The 26,813-nt window shown below is 32.6% G+C and overlaps 3 protein-coding genes across 5 annotated transcripts in view; 2 read left to right on the top strand and 1 right to left on the bottom strand.

Annotated features, from left to right (window-relative positions):
* LOC136777786 (uncharacterized) overlaps nt 1-26,813 on the bottom strand; it is a 77,057-nt gene that overhangs the window by 44,934 nt on the left and 5,310 nt on the right. For 2 of the 3 annotated variants that reach the window (XM_066734371.1, XM_066734369.1), the window contains exon 5: nt 6,672-6,772. In XM_066734371.1, coding sequence (XP_066590468.1) covers nt 6,672-6,772 — 101 coding nt within the window. Of the gene's footprint in view, nt 1-6,671; nt 6,773-7,196; nt 7,337-26,813 lie in introns of those variants that run through there. The other variant, XM_066734372.1, reaches the window with a different exon arrangement.
* Nucleotides 11,810-13,118, top strand: LOC136777631 (uncharacterized). Its single transcript, XM_066734070.1, has 2 exons — nt 11,810-12,074; nt 12,376-13,118. The coding sequence occupies exons 1-2, from the start codon at nt 11,810-11,812 to the stop codon at nt 13,116-13,118; spliced, it is 1,008 nt and encodes a 335-aa protein (XP_066590167.1).
* On the top strand, nt 13,463-24,971 carry LOC136777630 (uncharacterized). Its single transcript, XM_066734069.1, has 4 exons — nt 13,463-13,802; nt 13,983-14,722; nt 14,932-15,864; nt 24,438-24,971. Exons 1-4 carry the CDS (start codon nt 13,463-13,465, stop codon nt 24,969-24,971), a joined length of 2,547 nt encoding a protein of 848 aa, XP_066590166.1.

The raw sequence follows: 26,813 nt of genomic DNA, 5'->3' as shown, positions 1-26,813 counted from the left end.
ACATGTTTATGTATCTATCTACATTTATAAGGAAAACAGTGTCCTAACTTAATCAGAGAAACCCAACTAGCCCCGCTTTACTTGAATACAATGTCTGCTTTACTTGTAGATAAAAGCTATTTTAAACTCACTAGTTTGGTCTGAAATTATTTTCAAACATTAATATTATAGTCAAACGTGATCCTTGTAGAAACTACGTTTTAAATGGATATATATTGGCTACATAGATTTAATATAATAAGTAAAACGCAGTTCTTTATTAATTTTCTGCCAAGGCGTGTATCTAAATATTGAATTGAATTTTTTCATCTTCTTTAACATTAATATTTTTAGGATATAATTAAAATTTGTTAGAAATAAAATAGCTTTTCTAATATTAGGGGGGGGGGGGCAGTCGACCAGTGGCAAGTTTTTTCAATAAAAGTTCTATTGCAGTAATTAGTACAACTTTAAATTTTCTAGAATAAAAAAACGATTTACTTAATATTTTATAAGTTACTTTAACGAGAATCCGTATACCGACATTACAGGGCGAAAACTATTTCGCATGCAGCGTTGTCATTTGTTGGCGGATTTGCACTTTGTGGGCTTTTTGGAAACGTAAGAACATTATCTAGAGAAGTACGTTGGCGGATTTTGCGATTTAATTGTTGTTTCTCAACAATGTTAATATATTTATTTAAACAAAAATTTTTTTTCATTTTTTGTTAATTTTCCTAACGTAACTTAGTAGATAAGCTTCTGGCATTTCCAAAAACCTGTAATAACTTTACAATCCGCCAACAAATGACAAAGCTGTATGCGAAATAGTTTTCGTCCTTTAATGTTGGTATACGGATTCCCGTTAATACTTAATCAAAGGAATACGTTAAATTACTATCTTTACAAAATGTCCATGTTGAAAACACGACAGTTTTTTTTTCACAAACAAATATTAAATTCTTTTTCATATTAAACTTATAAAATTGATTGAAAAAATATCGATTTATTAAATACTAATTAACTAATAAAAAAAGTGATTAATGTTTAAGAATGATTAGGTAAGTTGTCATCAAAGTATTTTGATCACTGTTTTGAGATCAGTATTTTTAGCCTAATGCATTTAAAATTTAAAAAATAAATTGCATATTATTAATGTAGGCTTTTTTCAATCTACATTGAATCATTTAATACAGAACTATACAAAAAATCTTCCATTAAATTTGCAGCCTCCATAAATCTAACTTGGCACTGTGTAGGTTTTAAGTTTATATCTGAATTACATAGTATAGATGAATATATTACCACACAGTGGAACAATATTCTTTATTTTAAAAAATAAAGGACCTATTTATGGATTTTCACAATGTCCACTGAAAAAGTTAATCAATTTTAATAAACACAATTTTATAAACCTTAGAAATGGTTTTTGAGCACGATTATCGTCAATTTCTTACTTTTTTAAAAATTAACTGATCGAACTTAGTTGAACGTTCAATATATAAGATTTATGGAGAAGATAAAAGATATGCGACATGATAAGCTAAAATTTTCTTTATAACAAAATTATCCGTCATCCGACATACTTATGCTCTTACATTTTGAAAAGTTAAAGCTCGTGCAAGCTTTTCAAATTTTCTAAGGTCAAATTGAAAATATATATATCATTTTTTAAATTTTTAACAATTTTAAATTATTATTAAATCTATCTAAGAATATGCACAAAGATTTTAACTGCTAGATTCCTTTTTAAAAAAGGATTTTATTTGTAGATAATATAATGGATTTTAAAAGTCTGGCCAGTTAATTATTAGAAAATGAAGAATTTAATGATGATTATGCTTAAGAAACCATTTGTAACGTGTGAAGTGTGATGTATTATAACATTTTCTTAAAACTAATTGAGACATTCGTTGGACGCTCTTAAAATGCATAAGCACGTTTTTAATTTGATAAATATCAAATATTATTTCACTTATGTAATGGCATCTTTATTTGAACTATATAACCCTCATTTAAAAGTAGTTTCTACAAGGTTCATTTGGAATTATGTTAGCATTTGAAAATATTTAACAACCATACGTATGATCAGCTAAAAGCTCGTTTTACTGGCAAAGTAAACTGGACGTTAATCGTAATCAGCTAGATTATGTAGCCAGATTTATGAAGATATTCTTATTGTTCTATATATTCCTGCCTCTTATTTATTAATAATGTAAAACAGGTTAATTATATATTATAATTTTAAAAAAACTTCATATATGTATAATATTAATTTTTTTAAATAAAATGGATCTAGAATAAACATATATTCAATATAAAATTTTAAAGAAAATTAATTTAAATATTAATAGAAATTTCATAAGCCCCATATCCTCCACTTGCATTAATATATGAATAATGTTTCATATACTCTTGGGGTAGCAACTTTGATAAACTTCGTATATAGCATTCAATACTAGCCAAGTGTAGCAACGAGCATCTAGTTTAAAATACTAGATCAATATCATCATGAAGACAAATTGTATATTAGCTGAGTAAACAAATATTTAGTCCGCTAATGCAAGGTGGCCCAGCCATTCTAGATTTGGCTCCCGACAAAGTGAAAAATTTAATAAGACATAATACATACGGCATGTATATATAAAATAATGTATACTAAATGTGCAGAATTGAATGATATACATGTAATATTTACTATGTGGAGATTAACGTTTTAACATGTATATATATATATTATATACATAATATTCAAAACGAACATTTTTAATATATTAAAGATCCGTTAAAGTATAAATTGTGTATATTCAATGAATACTATTGAGTTTCATGTGTTGGTAAACAATGTTTATAATTTAGAATAGTCATTGAAAATTAAATTTTCAGTGGCACTTGATAAAATTTTAGTATTTGATTAGAAATTACACAGGCTTAACAAATGTTTCGCGTAATAATTAATGGTAGGAGACAGTGGCCCATTACCTTCAAACTACAATTTTTTAGAAATTCTCAAATTTTTTCAAAATAATTGATTAAATATGCATTTTTCTGAAAACGCTAACGCGCGGGATAATTTCTTTAGAGAATTAAATATTACATAAAAAAGGTTTTTTAAATTTTCATCGTAGATCATAATCATTGAGATAATCTAAAAGAATACAGTAAATGAAATCGAAAAAACCAAATTAAACTATAAAATTGCTAAGAATAAAACTTTAAATCTGTCATGTTTCTTTACTTTTGGTGTTATAAAATAACTCCTCGACATTCAGCCTACCGTGCTACATTTACATTTTTATAAATAGAAAAAGTAAAAATTTGAGAAAAATGGTTTTTACCGTAAGCAACAAATAATATGGTTTAAAATATATCTTTACAAATATGCGTTTTTTGAAAAAAAAAATGCATAGAACCTTTCTTATACGCAAGATTGAATTCTCTAGAGACAAGATTTCATATGTCTTTCCGGAAAAATGCATATTTAACCAGCTATCTTAGAAAAACTTGAAAATGCCTGAAAGGACGCATAATGAGGGCGCAAGGTCAGGCAGGATGTTATCCCAATTCTTAGCAAAAAGATTAAAGCTTGTATAATTATTCATAAAATGCTAGCGTTTTATAGGATGTCGGTGAAAATTTAATTTTTATATAACGACCACCTTAACATTTCTGCTCTGTGCATTCCAATAGAAATATAATGTTCCAAGTGAGAATATATGATAGTGCATATGCATATTATCAGCACTGCTTTCAGTCATTTTTTTCATTCTTAATGAAATTTTTCGTACACCTATACATGAGTCAATCTAGCTTTAAAATGATTGCATGTGTATGCATGAAGTGATTATATGAAGTAGAATTGAAAAAAGAAAAATTTTGTTCATGGTTTCTAACGTATCAGTAAAGACTATCGTGTATCGTTTTTATGTTTTAGTTTATAATATAACTGGGAATATTTTCGGATATTTAACAGAGAGGCCTTCTTGAATTTGTGCGTCAATAGAAAGTTCTGAGTCACGTTGATGTATTTAGATTTTGTCCACGGGCATTGTTCGATCAGTCGTATTAATTTAGAATCACAGTCTCGCTATACTATATAATTTTTTGGCAAAGCAAGGCATTTCGCAACAACTATTCACGAAGGACGATTACTATTCGAATTATTTCGATTAATTTAGAGCATTCGAAACTTTTCTGTCATCTCGGTCGCGTTTTTTCAACAAGGGCCAAATTTTTCCTCAAGCAAAATTCATAAAAATTCATGAAAATTCAAAATTCAATGTCAAAGTAATTATCCTTCATTAATCGTTAAATCTTAATAATACTACTTATTCGTTTATTTTTGAAAAATGAATAAACTACTGCCAAAAGGTTGGACAGATATATTTACACGATAATCGGCAAAGAATTCTTCGAATCACCGTGTCCTTGTCATATTCTTAGAATCTGTAAGATCAAAAAGATAGCCTTGCCACGATCGTGAAATATTTTACATTCTAATATAGGATTTCAATTCTTATAAAATCGTTATTTGATTTTTCAACCGGAAGTTCTCTGTCTGCAATTTTTTACACGTCCTAACAACCTTCTTCGACGAAGTCATTATGCAGTTTCACTAAGTGTAAAATCTATAAAAAAAATAATAATAATAGTATAAGAAAGATTTTGTCAGTTATTTAAGTACAATTGTCTGACGTACCGATAAATTTTGTATTTGGTAAAACGCCACTCGACGGAAGCAAAAGGCGACTTTGCCAAAAGGAACACTCGTATACAACTAAGGTTTTTCAGCGGTCACCTGCACTTTTCATTAACGCTGCATTAACGTAAGGATTTAGAGCTTTTCTCGGTTCCTTCGGTGAATAGTGGGGGTACTTGCAAAGCCTAGGGGCTTGCGCACTAAATCCCTCCAAAATCTTCAGCCTCCATCTAGCTCCCAATCCCAGTGTTCGAGCAGTTTTAATCGATTTCTTCGGCGACTCTCGTCTCATTATTACACATCTACATATATATTTAATGTTATTTTTGAGAAAGCAGCAACTATAAAACAATTAAAAATTATTTCTTAAAAGTTAGTAACAACAAGAAGGAATTTTCAAGGAAAAATTTAATCGTATAAGAAAAAGAGAGGCTTCGTTAGTTTAACTTACAGCGTTAGTGTAGTTTAAGCCTGCTTCGACCTTTTTCATTAGTGGATTAGTTCTGCATCTCATTAGTTTCCATGCTGTCTTTTGTGATCTGAACAAAAATTTTAAAAGCGTACATTAATAAATCTTGCTAGGCCTAAGAACCTTCTTCTGTCTTTCAAAAGCTTTTAAATTGCCGGAAGTTAGAATTTCTCCAACGACGAGAGATGTACAGAGAGTGTGTTAGGGAGAAAAGTTATCTCTCTTTATCAAAACAGATTACGTGCCAAAATAAACAGATTGCTCGATCCAATTTACTCGAATCTCGAGAGCCAGCGATTTTAAGTTGTTCAATCGAGCATTTGTGCTTCCGCAGAAATTAGGAGATACATGTTCCACTCATTTAAAAGTAATTAATCACTATCATTGATCAAAGTGGTCGATAGAGAATTTTTCTCAATTAAAAATAAACGGTAAGCCAAGACAAATTTCTTGGTAATCACTGATAAGGTTATCTTGCTAGTTCATCAATGAAACGAATCATGAAAAATGATCTGATAATCTTCCTCGATATTAGTTATTGAGATATATTAAAGATCCAGAGTGTGTCCAAGTGTGCAAGAGCACGATTGACGTCATTCGAGTAGATTCGTGTTGTAAACCAGCAAATTATTGTCTTCCCCACTTGATCCAGCGCCAAGTTCGTTCGGTAACACACAAATCTCCCCCTCCCCCGCACAGGAGTTACACCCCTCTGCTGTAAATCGTTCCTCCGACAAACAAGTGCGTATAGATCCTCTTAAATTTTCGAATTATGAATCATTCGAGTCGCTGAAACTGCTCGAACGTTACTTTCCAGAAACTTGGTCTTTGACAGACTGCGACGACAGGTATAGCAATAAACAATTTGCAGATTGTACAGATTGTGTGGCTCCTGTACACAACACAAGTGTTTTTCTAAGTTTGTCATCGGAAAATTTCAAAAATCCCATAGAAAAATATTTTATTGTTAATAAGGTTAGTCCAGCTTCCAACTGCTCAAATATTGTTCTCCAGAAACTTGGTCTTTGAGAGATTGTGACGACAGGTGTAGCAATAAACAGCTTTCGTGGCTCGTATACACAATGCAAGTGTCTTTTTGAATTTATCATCGGAAAAGCTACAAATCTCTATAGAAAAATTCTAAAATCCTATAAAAAAAAAAAAATATTGTTAATGAGGTTAGTCGAGTTTCCAGCTGCTCAAATATCGCTTTCCAAAAGCTTAGTCTTTGAATAGCTATGACGACAGGTGTAGCAATAAAAAACTCGCAGATTGTACAGGCTGCGTGTATCGTAAATACAATACAAGTGTCTTTTTAAATTTAACGTCGGAAAAATTCCAAACTCCCATAGAAAAATATGTTATTTTTAATGAGGTTAGTCGAGCTTCTTCGAATGGTGTAAGCCTGAGAAAAACATGAAGCAAAAAGTTCAGAGATCCACTTTTTATTTTGACGATATATATATATATATATATGTATATGCGACCGAGAGAGGTCCAGCAGATTGTAAAGCGATGACTTACTAGGTTGGCCACCGCGCTGTCTCGCTTCCTCTTCTTCGAGCATCCGAAGTACCGTGCTGTTCTGCAGGTTTGCCGGTTTAGCCAATTGGTTGAAATCGATCCTGAACAGAGGTATTGAGACAGATTTTTACAATTAGCATTCAAAAGTATAAAAATAAAAGGAGGATTGGTTGGCAAGATTCTTGAGACAGCTTCTTGGAAACGTAAGGGAGAAATGTCCTTTCTTCGTTTTAGTCGTGTACTGTTTACAATATCTAAACTTTTTCAAACTTTCGTTTAACGAACAATGAATTGTATGAAGAGAAAGTACATAAAAAAGGTTAGATTTACGGCTAAAACGATGAAAATATTGATTAATTTAAGGCAATTCGTGGAACGATTAATTATCATTCTTATTTTTATAGGTTAGAATTTGGAACGTTGGTGTTCGGTTCGAGTGAGGTGTGATGAAAGGAGGGGGAGGGGGTAGTTCCCGGGAAGTGGCAAACTAGGAAGCTGTTGATGGGATCGGTGGGTGATCTTGACCTTGTTCGCGCGATCATATTGCACCGTCAGGACGCGGACGCGTATATCGAAGTAGCTCGAGTACGGTTTGTCGCGAAACTAAGTCAAGAACGAAGCGGGATAGTGAACGGTAAAGAGATTGTTGGCGCTTTTGCGCAACTGCCACGACCTGAGGCTTATTTTCGTGCCTACCCCCGTCGCCTCGTGATTCGGCCCTCTGAAAATAACAAACAGATCCACACTCCACAAGTCTGGTGATTCACCGTGGCTGCAATGGGGCAAGCAGTAGCCAGTATAACTAGCACTCTCTCTCCCTCTCTCTCCGTACAGTTGAGCCCAATAATCTTGCGTCAGGCGAGGGGAAGTAGGAATCAGAGAGGGGCGAGGGGATTTCTAGGGAGTTTGTCCGTAGCTGTCAAATGGCGCGATTAACCCTCAATTTTGGATCGTAAACAAAAATAATATTTTCTTAAAACGATTGCGGAAAAGAAAGAAGGATTTTAATACATAACAGAGAAGAAAAAATATATTAGATGAGTATAAAATAATAACAAAATATGAAAATTATTGTGAATATTTAAGGAAATATACTTTGTGGTTATTTTATTTCTGTTACAGGCTAAATCCTATTCTTCATGAATTTAAATTGCAGGAAAGAAATACTTAAAGACCAATGAATGAAAAAGGACTGATTTATAAAGCTGCGGGTACACGGCGCGTCCACTCCACACGTTTCACGCGCCGTGTATCCGCACCTTAAAGCATTTCTGTGTGGCCCAGTCATTTCAATAATTGTGACATAATGTTATAATAGTGAAAGTGTAAGCGATTGCTGTGTATACAAAGAAATTTTATTACAAAATAATAATAATGTATGATAATGTTTTCATTCCTATTATTATAAATTAAAGCCAGTTCAATTAAAATTAATTATTTTAATTTCTTCCTTAATCACACACAGATTCTATATGTACATAGTAATTACATATTCTTGTAGAACCTATCTTTAAGCTACTCTAACTTAATTGCAACTATTTTAAATCTGCAGGCCATAACTATTTACTTCAATGATTTTTATTGTTCAATGTTTGACAAATTGTATAAATTCTCTGTTAATTTCTTATTGATCCGTCACATATGCTTCCACATCTCGTATCACATTTATTTGCCGTGAATGTTCCTTCTTCTTCTGGTTTTTAACGCATATACCAATAATTCTCTGGATATTTTTAAATATGCTCAGATATGCTTATTCTACTGTCTAATTTTTTCTATAATAATTAAGATGATTGGTAAACTATTGCTGTATTAAATTTGAAGAATGGACAGTGGACTTATGTACTTAAATATGTTTGGCACCTCATCCACATGATATCTTTTCCTTCCATTTGAGAGGATATTGTCGACCAATACGTTTATATATACTGCTGAGTTCATCTTGTTTTCAGCTTCAAAATATATTTTCCAGCTACATATTTAGATATCCATTCCCAATATGCAATACTTATTTTATTATTCCTATTTGTTCATGAGACTTATCTGTCCTAAAACCTTAATTTATCCAGTCGTCATATGTATATCCTATCATTTTCAGATGATTGACAAATCTTTCTATCAATCCTGACAGCATTATAATAAGAGTAAGGAAATCAGAGTATTCTATATTCAAAATGTATATTCAAACACGTAGCTGAAAAACTACTTGAAGCTAAAAAATAAGATGAACTCAGTATTATACACATAACTTTAAGGAACTTTATCTATCCAAGTATTATGAGAACATATCTCACAGAAAAGAGGCCTAATTTAAATAGCATCATTCAAATGCCCATTTTTCAAATTAAATAAGACAATGGTTTAACAATCATTCCAATATTTATGAAATTAATTACAAATCAGCATAATCATCTTATCTTTGCGTGTATTTAAAAATGATAATAAAATTATTGCTATATGTTTTATACTAGAAGAAAATAGTGCAAAGGAGGCATATAAATATCATATAAGGTAATATGTTCAAGGATGTGACAGACTAATAAGAAATTTGCAGAAACTCTACGTAATTTGTCTCACATTCAATAATAAAAATCATTGAAGCAAATCAAGAGACACGGTAGTGTCTCGACGGCAAGTACGTATAAAAGTAGATAATGACATGTATATACGGTCGTCGAGGCACTACTCTCTTATACAGCAAGTTTGGCTGTCCTAATTTTCAAACCGATTTTTCTTTGTGAGTAATCCATTATCATGATTTAATAATTATGACATGCAGATATAAAATAATTACAATTTAGTTATAGTAACTTAAAAATAGGTTCTACAAGAATATGTAATTACTCTGTACGGATAGAATCTGTGTGTGGTTAAGGAAGAAATAAAAATAATTAATTTTAATCGAACTAGCTTTAACTTATAATAATAGGAATCAAAACATTATCATACAATTATTATTATTTTGTAATAAAATTTCTTTGTATACACAGCAATCGCTTACACTTTCACTATTATAACATTATGTCACAATTATTGAAATGATTGGGCCACACTGAAATGCTTTATAAATCAGTCCTTTTTCATTCATTGGTCTTTCTTTCCTGCGATTTAAACTCATGAAGAATAGGATTTAGCCTGTAACAGAAATAAAATAACCACAAAGTATATTTCCTTACAAATTCACAATAATTTTCATATTTTGTTATTAATTTATACTCATCTAATATATTTTTTCTTCTCTGTTATGTATTAAAATCCTTCTTTCTTTTCCGCAATCGTTTTAAGAAAATATTATTTTTGTTTACGATCCAAAATTGAGGGTTAATCGCGCCATTTGACAGCTACGGACAAACTCCCTAGAAATCCCTTCCCCTCGCCTGACGTAAGATTATTGGGCTCAACTGTACTATATTTATTTCGAATCAAGAGAGACGGTAGTGTCTCGAAGGCAAGTACATATAAAAGTACCGCCGACGCTACCGTGTAACTTATACAGCAAGTTTGGCCGTCCCAATTTTCAAACCGATTTATTTCCGTGAATGATCCATTGTCATGATTTAACTAAAGCTTTCCCTAAACTGGTTTTGAACAAGCTTTCATTTGAGACCATAAGCATCAAAATTGGTTCACGCAATCCAGAGATCTCATAATCTGTTAGCTATATATATAACGAAAAATTTAATTTCTTTCCATCATCATCTTCTTCTTCTTCTCCTTCTTCTTCTTCTCCAGCCAAAATGTATATCTCGGGCTGAAGTTAACCGCTAAAGAAAATGACGTCAATTTTTCTCAGTGTTGCCAACCGGTTGTACTCAACGACAAAACCAGTGTTGTGAACTATCAAATAAAATCGATGTAATCGATATAATTAATCCGGCAACTACTGTTAACTGTCAATTGTAATGTGAGGTTATTTATATTTAATACAGTGAGGTTAATTATAGCTATGTTAGTGAATGTGTTAAATTTTCGAAATGACAAATAAATTCGAATAATAATGACATAAGGAGTCGACAATTATTAGATAAATATAACATTATATTTTACAATACAGGATGTTAATATACTTTGTGGTACTTTGTGAAATTTCTTTTTCAGATAAATTGAGATAGAACATTTCTATTTTCATTGCTGAGGATACTAGAGCTGACTGGATGAAATAAGATTAATATTTACATATTTTCAACACTGAGCCAAGGAGAAGTATACTTTCAACATTTAGTATCGGTGATTATGAGAAGCATATTAATTAAATGAAATTTTTAAGATATTTGATAAACATATCCTAAACATCCAGGTATGGAAATCATTAACATAATTCATGTTTAACTTTTTCTTTTCTTTAAACTATGTGGACTTCAACTGCCCGATAGGTTATATCACATATAAGAATAGTTTTCCATGAGACAATAACAGTTTCTATTTATTATATATACAAACAATTTTCCAGGAGACAATAAAACTTTCTTATTACTACGATTAAAGAAAAGTAGATGAATATTTTCTAATCGTAATGTAATATTTAATTATAATATAAAAAAGTATTAAAATCAAATATTTATCTACGCTTCCCTAATCAAAATACAAAGATATTATTATTATCTCCAAAAAAATTATTCAAATTTAATTTTTTATAAGAATAATATTGAATTTTATAATATAATATGTAATATATTTTTTGGTACTTAGTGAGATTTTATTTCAAATTGAATTACAATAACGTGTTTATTGTGTCATTGTGCAGGCTTGAGCTGCAATATTTAATAGAAGAAGTCAGAAATGATACCAGTTTACCATAGAAAGAGCCATAATGAAAAGTTAATGTTGAGAGTTAAACCTAAGGAAAAGGTGGAGAAATTACAAAATTTGGAAGCCCATTTTTAATAGTGAAAAGCTTGCAGGTAATTATGCTACATCGTCCTGTCCTCTAGATCACTTGTAATAGTGCTAGCTGCTTGATCCGTCACAGTATTTCAAAGCTCCCGCGTTAGAAGAATCCAAAGCTTTTTCCCCACCTCCAGGGGGCCCCCTGTTTCTCAGAGGGCGCACCCGTTCCTTCTCTGCTTCATTATGCTTTCCTGTGCGATCCGTTACAGACGTACGAGATGTGTGAACAGTAAAAATAGTTTCATTTAGCAATGAGTGATAATTCTAGTGGAAAACCAAGGAAAAGAAGAAAGAGAAGCTCATCGGAAGATTCGTTTCTAGAGAAATTACATCAACTGGAAGACGAATATAAAGGAAGAAAGGCTAGAAAAATCTCAGAACGACAAGATGGACGCCGTACAAGAGCCAGCGAATATTCTGAGCGAGAGAATGGCGAGCGTATCGCTGATCGAACCAGATCCAGACGAACGTCACATTCTGTTCGGAAAAAACCTCGGGAAACGAGAAAAAGGCTTGGTAAAGAGGGTGGCGAGCGTATTCCGAGAGAAACGTCACGTCCTAACCTGCCTCTAACTCAAACGTTCGAGAAACTACTCGCCCAACAATGGTGGACAGAGAGCGCTATCGTATGGAAGCGTCCCATTCCAAAAACGTAGCACAGCAATCGTGGAATAGTGAATCACATTCCGAAAGTGGAAAAGAAAATGATATCCACTATACACCAGAATCATCATCAATGCGATCAACATCCTCGGATGATGAACCGCCGAAAAAGAGGTAATAATTGAGCTAGACGAAGCAACTCTCGAACTGTTAGGTGATGATCCAACCAAAGACAGAAAAATAGGTCCGGATATCCACGCGGCCGTTGCTGAGCGGTGGCAAAAAATCTTGAAAGGAGGCTTACCTAAAGAGCTGAAAAAAGACTTACAAGAAAAATACCCGACTATAGGTAATTGTCAGCTTACAAGAGCCCCAAAATTAAACCCGGAAATAAAATCGGCCTTATCGTCAATCGGAATAAAGAAGGATTCGTACCAGGTCCAAGCCCAAAACCAACTAGGAACGGGCATTAATGCAATAGGGGCAGCATTAACAGAGGTATTAACGGCAGAACAAAGTAAGGACTTAACAATAGATACTTCAAAATTCATAGAGAAGCTAGGCGACGCTGGGAGAATTCTTTCTGACCTACACTATGGAATGTCAAAAACGAGAAAGTCGTTCATTATTCCGGGGCTAAACCCAATAATAAAACATATCGCAGACGAAAGTGTAGTCGATACTATGTTATTTGGGGAAAACTTAGCGGAAAAGCTAAAAGCCGCTAAGACGATGGAAAGATCGTCTAAAGACCTGGAGAAAAAGAAGAAAAACTCCAGTATGGAATGGCGTAACGATTATCGTAGCTACCAAGGGTCAAATTCAAGGTCAGGCGACTATCGCCATCAGACTTCGAAGTTAAACTGGAAGCGTCCCTCCGGAGTGAGTCGCCGGGATACTCAACGGAAGGGACAAATATCGAAAAATTCCCGAGACAAGGACACGAAGAAGGATTAAGAGAGATAAGAATCGCAGGCAGAATTCGCCATTTCTTAGCGGAATGGAAAACTCTAACGAAGGACCAATGTATCTTAAATTACATAAAGGGTTACGTTATCCCATTCGTGAAAAAACCATGCTCGCGAAATATAAGTATACAGACAAAACTATCTAACGAAGAATCGGAGGCATGCAAAAACGAAATCCAAAAACTGATTAGCAAAGGCGCAATATCGCAATGTAGAGAGGCTGGAAATCAGTTTGTATCCTCGTATTTCCTAACAGTTAAGCCCAACGGTGACAGGCGATTTATCGTAAACTTAAAAAGACTGAACAAATTTATCGACCCACCCCACTTTAAAATGGAAGATATAAAAACTGTCATAAGGCTGATAGACAGACATAGTTATATGGCAATAATTGATTTGAAGGACGCGTACTTCTCAATACCAGTAGAGGAAACTAGTAGGAAATATCTAAGATTTAGATTTAGAAAAAAGTTATACGAATTTAACTGTATGCCCTTTGGGTTATCAACAGCGCCATATACATTCACAAAACTTATGAAACCAGTTATCGAGAACTTAAGATCGAAAGGGTTTGTATTTGTAGTTTATCTGGACGATTTTTTATTACTCGGCGGAACAAAACGAGAGTGCGAGCAGAACGTTAAGGAAACTAAACAATTATTAGAAAAACTGGGTATGCTCTTGAACTTAGAAAAATGCAGGTTGCAACCAGAGAAATAGGCAAAATTCTTGGGATTCATCGTTGACTCAGAGAATCTGTGTATACACCTACCGGAGTATAAAAGATTAAGAATATACGACCTCACAATAAAATTCATTACATTAAAAAACTGTACAATCAGAAAATTCGCAGAATACATCGGAATATTAGTTGCGGCCTGTCCAGCAGTTAGATTAGGAATGTTATATATTAAAAGCTTAGAGAGGGAGAAATTTATAGCGTTAACAAAGTCTAAGGGAAATTATGACGAAAAAATGACTATCTCGGACAACCTATTGCCGGACCTGAACTGGTGGGGAAAGAACATCCTGACGTGCATCAATCCAATAAGAGTTGACAATTTTTCTATGGAAATCTTCAGTGACGCTTCCCTTACAGGATGGGGAGCAGTATGTGGTAAGGAAAAAGCTCACGGTTTCTGGAGTTTCCAAGAGAGGAAGGAACATATTAATATGTTGGAACTAATCGCGGTTTTCCATGGACTGAAGTGCTTTGCCAAAGATAAGCTTGGGCACGACATACTGTTGCGGGTGGATAACACGACCGCAATATCGTACATAAATAAAATGGGTAGTATCCAATACCTAGAGCTATCGACACTCGCAAAAAAGATTTGGCAATGGTGTGAAGCTCGGCAAATATGGATATTTGCATCGTATATCAAATCAAAGGACAATAAAGAAGCGGATGAACAATCCAGACTCACGCAGCCGGAAACTGAATGGGAATTAGGAAGCTGGACCTTTAAAGAAATAGAGAATAATTTTGGAAACTTTGACATAGATCTCTTTGCTTCAAACACAAACTCTAAATGCAAAAAATTCATATCTTGGCGTAGGGACCCAGAAGCAAGGGCAATTGATGCCTTTACAGTACAGTGGGGAGGTTTTTTCTTTTATGCCTTTCCTCCCTTCGCGATAATCTTGCGGGTAATTCGAAAAATAATCACGGACCAAGCAGAGGGAGTACTAGTTGTTCCCTTCTGGCCCACACAACCGTGGTATCCGCTATTTAAAAAATTATTAGTAGCAAAACCGTTACAATTTCGTCCGAATCATGAACTATTAATTAACAATTACAGGGAACGTCACCCGCTAAGGAGATCCCTTTCCCTGGTTGCAGGGAGGTTATCCGGCAAGCATTCGAACTGAGGAAGGTCCCCCCAGATTCGATTCCAGTAATAATAGCGTCACTGTCAGATGGGACAATAAAACAATACCAAAAACCGCTAAGACTTTGGTGGGAATTTTGTCAAGAGATAAATACCTCCCCTTTCGTTCCCATAGTCAAGGAAATCCTAAGATTCCTGACCAGAGAATTGACAAAGATAAAAACAGTGGGCACGCTAAATTCTTATAGATCAGCACTATCGCTAATCGTAGGTAATGAAATAGGGCTAGATCCAACCATAAGAAGATTCTTTAGAGGGGTAGCCATGCTGCGACCCCAAACCGCGAAATACGACGAAATTTGGGACCCTGAAATGGTACTGAAGCACCTGCGAACTTTGTGGCCTCATGAGGAGATTTCGTTCGAATGCTTAACGAAAAAACTGGCGACACTACTTGCCTTGATCACGGCCCAAAGAGTCCAAACGTTGGCAAAGATCAAATTGAGCAATATCCAGATAACCGAATCGGGGATACGTATAAAAATTCCAGATAGGATTAAAACATCACGGCAAGGAAGACCCCAGCCATTACTAGAAATACCTTTCTTTAAAGACCAACCACGCTTATGCGCCGCTTCTGTATTGTCCAGATATATAGAGGAAACGAAGTTAAAAAGGCCAAAAGACGAGGAAAATTTATTAATAACCTACAGAAAGCCTTACAAAGCTGCGAAAACACAAACAATTCGGAGATGGATAAAGGAAGTTTTAAAAAGCAGCGGTATAGACGTCAATACCTTCGGCTCTCACAGTACCAGGCACGCGGTAACGTCGGCTGCGTTCAAAAGAAACGTAGACATCGAAACCATCCGAAAAACGGCGGGCTGGACATCGAAATCAAAGGTGTTTGCGCGCTTTTATAATAGGCCTTTGATCGAAAAACCGAGTTTCGCTAAGGCGATCATTTCACATTAAGTTTTCTATTGATATCTGAGCTATGTTCAAAACCTCATTTATATACGGAATTATTCGTAAATGGGTAACATTAGGTTGCACCTATGTAAAATACCTAAATAGGTACCAAAAACTGTAACATCTAGTTAAGGAAAAAGAATAAAACAAATTGCATTCAGCTTTAAATAACTACAAGTGATCTAGAGGACAGGACGATGTAGCATAATTGTACGATTAAACGAACTTACCTAGTGAAGTTCAATCGTAATTATGCGAGTCGTCCTGTCCGAATAGATCACTCCCACCCAATATAACCCATCCCGATCTATTCCGTCGTGCATGCAATTTGTTTACGCTTTGAAATATAATGAAGCAGAGAAGGAACGGGTGCGCCCTCTGAGAAACAGGGGACCCCCTGGAGATGGGGAAAATGCTTTGGATTCTTCTAACGCGGGAGCTTTGAAATACTGTGACGGATCAAGCAGCTAGCACTACTACAAGTGATCTAGAGGACAGGACGATGTAGCATAATTACGATTGAACTTCACTAGGTAAGTTCGTTTAATCGTACAATTTTGGGCATAAACTCTTTGAAATATATAAGTCAATTAAATAATAAATATAATGATAACATCATCTATATATAGAAATGAAACCATGAAAAGAAGTCATCATTTTAATATTTTCCATGCAATAGAATACACAGTGAATAATATTGCGAAACTGAAAACAGTATATCCACAAAAGAGAGGCTTCTATTGCATTAATTTGTGTATTTTCTAGTTTATATTAATGAAAAGAAAACACAAATGGCACTATATAGTTTGCTTGAAAAAGAACCCTGGTTCATAGTTGATATTGGAAGTAACAGTTAAGAAAAAGGTAAAAAAAGGAATCAATTTCTAAGCAAATTCTTGAAAGTGAAGGACTTGTAGGTAATTTCATGCATATAATTTTAGAAATATAAATCAAATAGTTAATGAATATTATAATAAGATCATGTAAATGTGTAAAGATGATAATAAATTCATGATTTCAATCATTTACATGTGATGGGGCATACAATGAACACATTTAGGAAACTGAAAGATATACATCTAAGAAGAGAGGCTTCCATTTCATTAATTGGTGTATTTCCCAGGTTATATTAATGAATATAAAATATAAATGGCACTAGTATGCTGCAGAAAATGCCATAATTCAAAGTTGATGTTGAGGGTAACAGCTAAGAAAATTATGCATAAATATGAGTTAATTTATAAGAAAATCCTTGAGAGTGAAGTGCTTGCAAGTGATTTTGGGCATACAACTTTGGAATTAGAAATCACATAGTTGATGAAAGTTATAATAAAATCATGTAGATGTGTAAATATGAAAGTAATTCATGATTTCAATATTTCACATGTAATAGAGTATACGGTGTGTAACATCAAGAAACTGAAAGCAGTATACCTAAAAAACATAGGATTCCATTGCATTAACTGGTATATATATTAGTTTATATTAATGAAAAGAATATATAAATGTCACTTGTTTACCAGAGAAAGAGCCATAATGCAAATGTGATAGTGAGAGTAACAACTAAGAAAAAGGTGGATTTAAAGGTAAATTTAGAAACAAATTTTTGAAAGCGAAAGGTTTTAAGGTGATTTTGGGTATAAGATGTTGAAAATATAATTCAAACAGTCATTGTATCCTATGTTAAATGCCTCTAAAAGTGTAATTATGATAAGAACTTATCATTGTAATATTTTGTGTATTTTATTTAATAGTTTAATAAATTAATATCTCGAATTGAAGCTTTACATTATGGAACGATGAGAACATTGGAAAATGTTTTGTTAGATTGAATTAGTTAAAACAATGTTTTAGTTTTAATTCCTATATTCTTACAAAACGTTATAAGATCCGACAAAAAACAAGCTTCGCCTGTAAAAAAAGGACGGCAAGTACATAAGTCGTATCTAGCATGATTAATATATAGTAATATAAAATATTTTAATTAAAACAAATAGTGAAATCCAAATGTTGGGCAAGTATAAATTTTTACCATGGCGAAAATTGAAATTTGGAAAAAAGTAAATAGTAATACAAAAATTACTTGCCAGGCCCGAAATATGCATGTGTAAGTCGCTATCTTGCAATATAAGCGTTGCTTCTCGTAAGTTAAAAATGTGGCTATTTAATACGATTGCATACATCGGGCCCGGCAAGTAATTTTTGTATTACTATTTACTTTTTTCCAAATTTCAATTTTCGCCATGGTAAAAATTTATACTTGCCCAACATTTGAATTTCACTATTTGTTTTAATTAAAATATTTTATATTACTATATATTAATCATGCTAGATACGACCTATGTACTTGCCGTCCTTTTTTTACATGCGAAGCTTGTTTTTTGTGGGTATCGATTTCCACTGATGATCGACGCAGCGACAAATCGATCCTGGCTCCCTCTCTGTGCCGATTGATGTACCTGTCTCAAAAATCCCCACTTCTCAAACTACTTGTAATTTTTTAGAATATACAGGGTCGGTCAGATAATTCGTAAAAAGAGGCGGGGTTTCCTTGCTTGAAGTCCCGTAGTCAGGGCTAAGCCTGTGATTGGCCGTGGGGAGAGAGAAACAAAGAGCAGCGCTAATAACGTTGCTTCTTTGCCATTTCTAGTAAGCTCTATTTTTGAAACGTAGATTGGCAAAATTCATTGGTTGCTAGAGAGAGAAAGGCTTATAGAAGCGAGTGAGAGGCAGCCATCAGCTAATTCATTTTGTCAATTTGCATTTCAAAGAGAAAATACTATGAGTGACAGAGTGGCAACGTGAGTCTCGTTGCTCTCCCCCCCCCCCCCCTCTGCGACCAATCACTCGCTTAGTCTCCCACTACAGGGCTTCAAGTGAGCGTTTACTCTTCTCACAAATTATCTGACAGCCCCTGTATATACAGGGACTGTCAGATAAAATGACCCAAACCATGAATACAAAATGCTGTTTTAAGTTTGTAATAAAAAGAAATAGTAAATTTTGCTATAAGACCTTACTGCATACAAATCAAAAGACACTTCAATAAGGTCTTGTATTAAAAATTGCTATCTCTTCTAGTTACGAAGTTAAACAGCATTTTATGTCCATAGTTTCGGTTACTTAATCAGATGGATCCTATATAATAAAGCGTTAATAACGCACTTCCATGGAGAATGGGTTTCCTAAGATCACCCGAGTTAATAATCTATTTGAATTTTTTAAGTATCCTTGCAGTAACTTTTAAATAAATAAAGATTTAAGTGGATCTGTCCCAAGCCAGGATTTTCACGCTGGATGACGAGCATCGTTTCATTAATTGAAAGAAATGTGTGTGAGAAACGAGAGGTTGCTGTTTGCTGAATAATCAGCTGAGTTCAGAAGATAGTTAATCAATAAATAGACAGTATAGCATAGTAAGATTAAAATTATGGTCGACGGTAAATATTTATTCTACCATAATTACTTAAATTAATTAAATAATAATGTTATTATTTTGACTCACTCACAGTTTACACTTGATTAAAAGTTCTTAGTTCTTCCGGCTTTCTTCTTCCTACTTTCTACTTCTTTTAAGGTAATATACATATGCTGCAAGCATACGGTACCAAACAGACAATTTTTAAATGTAAATATAAATTAAAGCCAGTTATCTCATTGATTAAATAAAATTATGAAATATTTAAATCAGTTTGCACTTAATAGAAAGTAATTTTTATCACTGAAATATTAGCTCCTATAATAATTTTAAAACCTATATTTTACTTTTACTCTGTTTACTGTTATTTAGTAACACCATTTGTTATTTTTCACTAGATTTTGATTTTAGAAAAGCCATTTTAAACATTGCACAATATCCTCTATCAATTCAGTAACTAGAAGTTTCTAGATTGTTTGCAAGAAAAAATACAGAAGAGAACAAAATTAATTTATTTCATCTAATTCCATTTTCTAATTGAACAAAATTTCATTTAAAAGCTGAGTTACTATATTTTTGGGAAAATCTAGTTAGCATCGGTGAAACGTTCGAAAGTTCAAAGCTAGCAACTTAAAATACTGAAGTCAAAAAAGCAATTACCTCTCATTCCAGCTAAATAGTTACTCCATTTAAAAACAGTAAATTTTCACATAATTTGTCTAGCCTTTCTTCAGATTATCTGTATTTTGAGCTCCATAACATAAAAATTGCTTTCTTCATTCCAGGTGTTTAGGTTTTCAGCTTTGTAGTTTCAAACGTTTCATAAATCTTTAGCAAATAGGTAGAGGAAATTGTATTGATTAAAATAATTTCTCTAAAATAAAAATTCAACTAAGAAAAAAAAAATTAATGATACTAATCAATAATAAACAGAGTAAAAGTAAAATATAGATTATAAAATTACCATAGGAGTTAATATTTTAGTCAAAGATATCATTTTCTATTGCATTTAAACTGATTTTTATTTTTATTTGAAATTTAAAGACTGACTGACTAGAACGGTATGAATTTAGTATGTATAATACCTTAATTTCTCCACATGCATTGGTTTTTTCCTTTACGATAATTCTTTACTTATCCTGTACTTTGAGACTTTTTAAACACATATTCGCTACAATAGTCACTATTCGTCATTTGACTACTATATATATATATATATATACTGCAACAGAAAACTATTTTAACCTTACCACAGTCATAACACAACTATATTTTCGTACACATAATTAATTGGCAAAAATTGCTTTCTGTGTGATATAAAGTAATTGCAAAAATGGGCGACAACAAAAAATCTATATATGCGTGTAAAGAGCCCAAAGATTAACTAAATATCTGCTTGTGTTCACCCGGGTACTAGTAATTATTTTAAAAATAGTTTTGTATATTTTATCATCATGATAAAGAAAAAATAGTTTTATAGGTGTAGTGTAATGGTGATACACTACTAATTGTGTTCATTATGACAAACATGTGTCTGAAGACTTTTAAACTGTAGAATCAATTTAGAGTTATCACTTATTTATATATCTACTGCACTAGTCAGACGTGTCTTAGATTTGAAATAAACGAATTCCTGTTTTAATTGAATTATTAATGCTAAAATATAAAATATTATAGTCCAAACCCAATGTATAACAAAAATTTTAACTTTTATATTTGCGTCGTATACCAATTTCTTGTCTGTATTTATTCATTCACTTTTAGAATTTGGATTTTTTTTTGTTGAAAAAATTGTATTTTTCGTTCCATTATAATTTTTTACTACTCATTTTAATCGTTAATATATACTCTATAAATTCACTGTGTCGATTTTTAAATCAGTTTACAGAAAAGTATAAAATATTAATTTGTTCAATTTAATTAATAACTATGTGTTTTAAAAAACAGACTTGTAATTACACTGATGATTATTTAAAAAATATCAAAACAGTAAATTTGTAAAGTACATATTAACGTTTAAGTTGGCTTGTCAAAAATTATAATAGAACAAAAAATACAATTTTTTCGAAAGAAAGCATAAGTTCTCAAAGGAAATGAACAATACGTAGGTAATAAACAAAACTACTATGCAAATGCAAATGCAAAAGAGAGTCATTTTATATTTTACATTGTGTTTTAAATATTATCTGATACTTCAGCATTGCTAATTCAATCATTAAGCTAGATCTTATTTATTACAAATTTAAAACGTGTCTGACTAGTACATTAGATATCTACTGTACCAACTGCCTAATAAGGAAGGAAATCCATATAAAGCGTCTGCTTTATGAATTGCATTTTCAGAAATTACCGGAGAGATTAATCTATAATTTTCCATAATTATCGTCATGTATGATGATAGTAAAGTCAAATTTCTTTGTTATTAAAATTTTGATTTTTTAAAATTAATGGCCGCTGAAAATAGGTAGGGGACAGTGGGGTAATTGCAACCTCAGTAATTTTGGTATGACAAAGATGTCATATTTTTGTCTCGTTTAATTTAGTCACAGTACGAGTCATACTTACAGTACTGAACAAATCACAACCCTTTCGTGACGTGCTATTTTCCTATTAAGTATGCCCGCATAAGACGGGCAGTTTTCGAGGTTTGCGAAATTGTACGGTATTCGTCGGTTTAGCATACATTTACGAGAAAAGTACGGTAATCGGTGTCTCTACAAGAATATTGTACTAAATTAAAAATATAAATTTGGTAATTATATAACGGTCTTCGACTATTTGTCACATTTTTTTATCACAGGAATATACGGCCTTCGGCGCGAAAAGGTTAATAGTGAGATTTCGTACACACGTACCGTCGAAATTAAACACAATTTTGTTTTCATTCCTTTTCATGTAATTTTTTTAGAACTTTATCTGATTGTATCCTGTAGCCCCGTAGTTATCTCATTGACAAAATAGAGGTAGGCTCTCTACAAACTAAATAAGGATTTAACATATTGAAAACTTTTGATTTGATTTTATACCTTAAATATAAAATGAAGCAATATATTTTTACTGTCTGAGATAATTACGAGCACTTTCAGTGGGGCAATTACGACCGTTCGCATTTACCCCATGAGAACATATTTGTTAAACAGGGAGTCAGGAATCTGAAATGTTTTGAAAGTAAAATAAATAAAAGACAGAAACGGAGAAGAAGTAAATTTTAAAGAAAACAAAATTAAAAAAAAAACAACAAGAAAAATGAATACTTTTGCATTTACTGCTAGGAAAAGTACGAAAACCCCCCTGTTGGAGATTGAATATTGTGCTATAGTTGGAAGTTGCAACTTATGGGCACACGAAAATTGTAGCAGCAGCGAAACCACATCTAGAGGCTATATATGTCATTTTTGTAAGAAACTAATATCTATAAATGTCAATTTACACGATTGTCATATTTACCCCACATCTGTCGGGAAATTGCGAACACCAAGGACTTGCAATTATGATAAAAATTTATATTTGTTTTCACGTAATACCAAAGTTTGATTTATATGGTATAGAGGACTAACTAACGTATCATTTAATACACGAAAGATAATTATAACTTGTATATTTATCGATTTATTTAATTTTTCGCTTAAGGTGGTTCGAGCGCCAATGAAAATTTTTTAGAATTATTTAAAATTTTAAAGAAAGGTTATTTAGGCATAGAAGAATAATCTACTAAAATTGGGAATGATGTTACCGATGATATAAGTAAGAAATAATTATTTGAAATTGGCATTTTTAACGTGTAGCCTAATGGGCGATCAACACATTTTGAAGAAATTTATGATGTTCCGTATTGCAATGACTGCACAAAGCAATAACAAATTGTAGTAATATATTTTAAATTCAAAGCAATTTTTAATCACCGAAAATATGTATAATATTACCGATAATAATCTCCTATCATTACTCGTGAAAAATATTAAATCTCGTACGTATATCTATATTCTGCATGGAAATGTGGCAACTACTCAAATCATATGCGTATTTTTTGTAATATAATTGTTTCAAAAAGATTAATAAAAATGAATAAAAATAACACTATAATTATTTATTTTTTACAAATTGATTTTCTATCATAACCAGAATAAGTAAAGTACTACTTTCAATTTTGTAACTACTTAAAACTCTATTTGACTAGAGTCGCGCTCGAACCACCTTAAGTGGTCGCAATTACCCCATTTTCTCCTATTCGAAAAAAAAACACTGCGCAATTTGGAGGCAAATAAAATTTCTCTCTCATCTACAGCAAAAAATACCGAGAAAATTTATTTATGTAAATATGCTTTGCACAAGGCTAAAGGAAGTTTCATATTATGAAATTTGCAAAAAATTTAATGTTTAGGTATAAAAGTAAGGCTATAGTTTCTTTATAAAGTATAGTTTATATCTTTTCTATATAAGTAAAAATATATATTAGATAGCTTTATGCGTAGGTCAATAAATTAAGAAAGATTCCTCTGAACTTTCAGCGAAATCGGTTAAGCAGTTTTTGAGTTATCGTACACAGCGTGCAAATTTTAATATTTTGAGAAAAACGTGTTTAAAGTTTTGAACAACAATATAATTAAACGGTTGATAATTATATTAATAGATTGTAAGTTTAGAAGAATTTTGAATTTTATTGCAAAATTTGGATAGCATAATTTCAACACATATCAATAAATTATTTAAGAATACAAAAAAATTTAAATTTTTTCTCGATGTTTATGTATTCTCTCCCTAAAAAGAATTAAATGGAAGGAAGAGGAATGCTAAAAAGGTGATAAACTTCGAATCAATGTAAGTCTAATAATAGTGTTTGTTCAAAAAATCGTTCAATTTCGTTGGATCGCAATCGACAAATATCTCGTAGTTAGAAAAGAAAAGAACGATGCGCGCGCGCACGATCTGCGTTAGAAAATGAAGTTAAGGGGGTATCCTGCTTTAGAACGTTCAAAAAATCGATTTTTTTTATTGCTTAAATCTATTCCTTATATGTATAAGAACATATATCCGAAGTTATAGAGTCGGATTCGCCGTATTTCCGAAGATACAGCACTAAACGCAGCGGGGCATCGAGCAAGTGCCAGTGCTCGGTCAGACTGAAACGCGCGAGCTCCTATCCCCTCTTCATCGTCTTGCATCCTTCAAACATTCTGCTCGATTGATTGACGAAAAAGTGGAGGAACATATTCGTCCAATCTACGAAGAACTTTCGAATGACGATCTCATGACGCGATGCTTAGGTGGACACACGCAAAATTCGAACGAATCGTTCAACTCCACTGTCTGGCGCATAACTCCGAAACATCTCAATTCTGGTCAAAAAATCGTAGAAATTGCTGCGTATATGGCTGCAAGAATGTTCAATGAAGGATATTCAGCAGTTCTGCATACCATGCAATTACTCAATTTGAAAATTGGCCAGCAATGTAAAATGTTTGCGGATAATGTCGACATACAACGGATTGAACGAGAAAGACGACGTTCGTCTCTTTCCAGTAAGGAAACTCGTACGGTCCGTAGACTTGAACAACTTCAACAAAATGAGTTCCATGAGGAAGCTGAAGGTCTATTGTATGGCGCAGGAATAGCTGATTAGCGAATTATTGCCGTAAGTAGTCGAAAATTAACATTTTTCCAGTTCATAAACTTCAAAGCGCTTTTTCTCGAGTTTTCGTTTTTCCACTTTTTCTAAACTGGCGGGCGTGTTTGCAAAATCATAAATAAGTTATCGTAACGTTCCGAAGTTTTTTAGCTTCAGTTTTATCTACTCTTCTATATGAACCAAAAAGGTTTTTGGAAACAAATTTCTAAAAGACTTTTTCAGCACATTGAAGAGATTTTTTTTCTCGTAAAAAGCACTTTTTGCTTCCAATTCGGAAAAAATTTCAAATTTCATAATTTCTTCGGATTTTTCTTGGTTCAAATAGAAAATACATGTATGAAAATGAAATATTTTTTTGGCTTTCTGTTTCAGATCAAAATTAAGAGCTCTATCACTCCCGCCAATAGAAGACTCGGATTACGGATTGCCCAACAAATGTGTCTAATAATCGGCTGCATTTTGATATTTTTCTTTAAAAAAATTTTTTTATAATGTTCAATTATATACTAAAATATTCCTGAAAGTTTGCTGGAGTTGGTTATTTTTTTCTATCTTAAAAAATTCCCTAAAAAATGGTTTTTTAGACCTTCCAAAGCAGGATACCCCCTTAAATATCGCTGCGTGACGCAGCAAGCAATCCAGAGGTGTCGCTAAAAATTAAACAAATCCAACTTTATCTAAGATCACTAGCAAAGAATGACGCGTGAAATGGCACCTTGCGTCGAAAGTGAGCTAAAATAATAATATTATTATAAAGGGTGGGGGAAAATTCTCGGAACCTCTAACTATTTCAAAAATTAAATTTTGTAAAAACAAATTTCTTAAGAATAATTCATAGCACATTTAAAAATCTACCGGATGGCTATATAGGTTTGACCTTGGGAAGCATTTTGAAGGGCGAATGAAAGTCAGGCCTATTTTTTTTTTTTTTTTTTAGTAAAAATCCATATTTTTTAGTGCAAATTCTTATCATTTGTTTCAAAAGCTGTCAAAACTCCTATGCTGATTTTTAATTTCATTCACGAGTTTACGAGACATTTTCATTTGTAATTGGAGATAATTCTAGGTTTGCCTGAAGCAGTATGTGTGACCATTACACGTTTACACGCTTAGTTGCTCGAATCTACTTATAATTTCAGTTGGCAATATTTAGTGAACTGCTGGTGCAAATGATAAATTAATATATCATTTTAGAAAGGTTTTGAAAAAAGCAACAAGAATATGTAATAAAAAATATAGACTTCAGTTTCAAAAAATCAAGATAACCTTTCTATATCCTTTAGGACGTTTCCCAAGGTCAAATCAATATAGTTACCCAATAAATTTTTAAATGTACTATGAATTATTTTTAAGGACATTTTATCTAAACTATTTAGTTTTCGAAATACTTAGTTCTGAGACTTTTTCTCCACCTTCTTTGTATAATTGGATGTATAGTAATTACAAAAGAATATTTATCGTTGATCATGCTTATAACCGTAGCAAGATCAAACCAATATAGACATCCGATAAATTTTTAAATGTACTGTGAATTATTTTTAAGGAAACATTATTTAAATATTTAGTTTTCAAAATATTCAGGAGTTCCTGGACTTTTTCCCTACCTTGTAAAGTTAGTTGTAATAACTATAAAAATATATTTATCGTCGATCATGATTATAACCGTAGTAAGTTTTTTCTCTATTAATTGATTGTATTTAGTAGAAAAGCAGCTATAAAATTGTTACTAAAATAATAAGATATTTCAATGGAAGTATCCAATCGATCCTCGGTAGTCTCAGTCGATAAGTAAACTACGCATGTGAATGGTTCATCAGTTAACGGGAATCCGTATAC

The sequence above is a fragment of the Prorops nasuta genome, unplaced genomic scaffold (genome assembly GCF_024137725.1).
Source record: "Prorops nasuta isolate Cenicafe-Biocafe unplaced genomic scaffold, Cenicafe_Pnas_1.2 PNAS00011, whole genome shotgun sequence".
Lineage (NCBI taxonomy): Eukaryota > Metazoa > Arthropoda > Insecta > Hymenoptera > Bethylidae > Prorops > Prorops nasuta.
Note: the sequence above shows the minus strand (reverse complement) of the source record. Positions and strands in the feature narration are given on the sequence as shown.

Coding starts and splice junctions, on each gene's coding strand:
- LOC136777631 (XM_066734070.1), top strand. CDS start 11,810: ATGAGTGATAATTCTAGTGGAAAACCAAGGAAAAGAAGAAAGAGAAGC. Junction 12,075..12,375: donor GGAAACGAGAAAAAGGCTTG/GTAAAGAGGGTG, acceptor TCGAACTGTTAG/GTGATGATCCAACCAAAGAC.
- LOC136777630 (XM_066734069.1), top strand. CDS start 13,463: ATGGAAGATATAAAAACTGTCATAAGGCTGATAGACAGACATAGTTAT. Junction 13,803..13,982: donor ACAATTATTAGAAAAACTGG/GTATGCTCTTGA, acceptor GAAAATTCGCAG/AATACATCGGAATATTAGTT. Junction 15,865..24,437: donor GCTGGACATCGAAATCAAAG/GTGTTTGCGCGC, acceptor CACTAAACGCAG/CGGGGCATCGAGCAAGTGCC.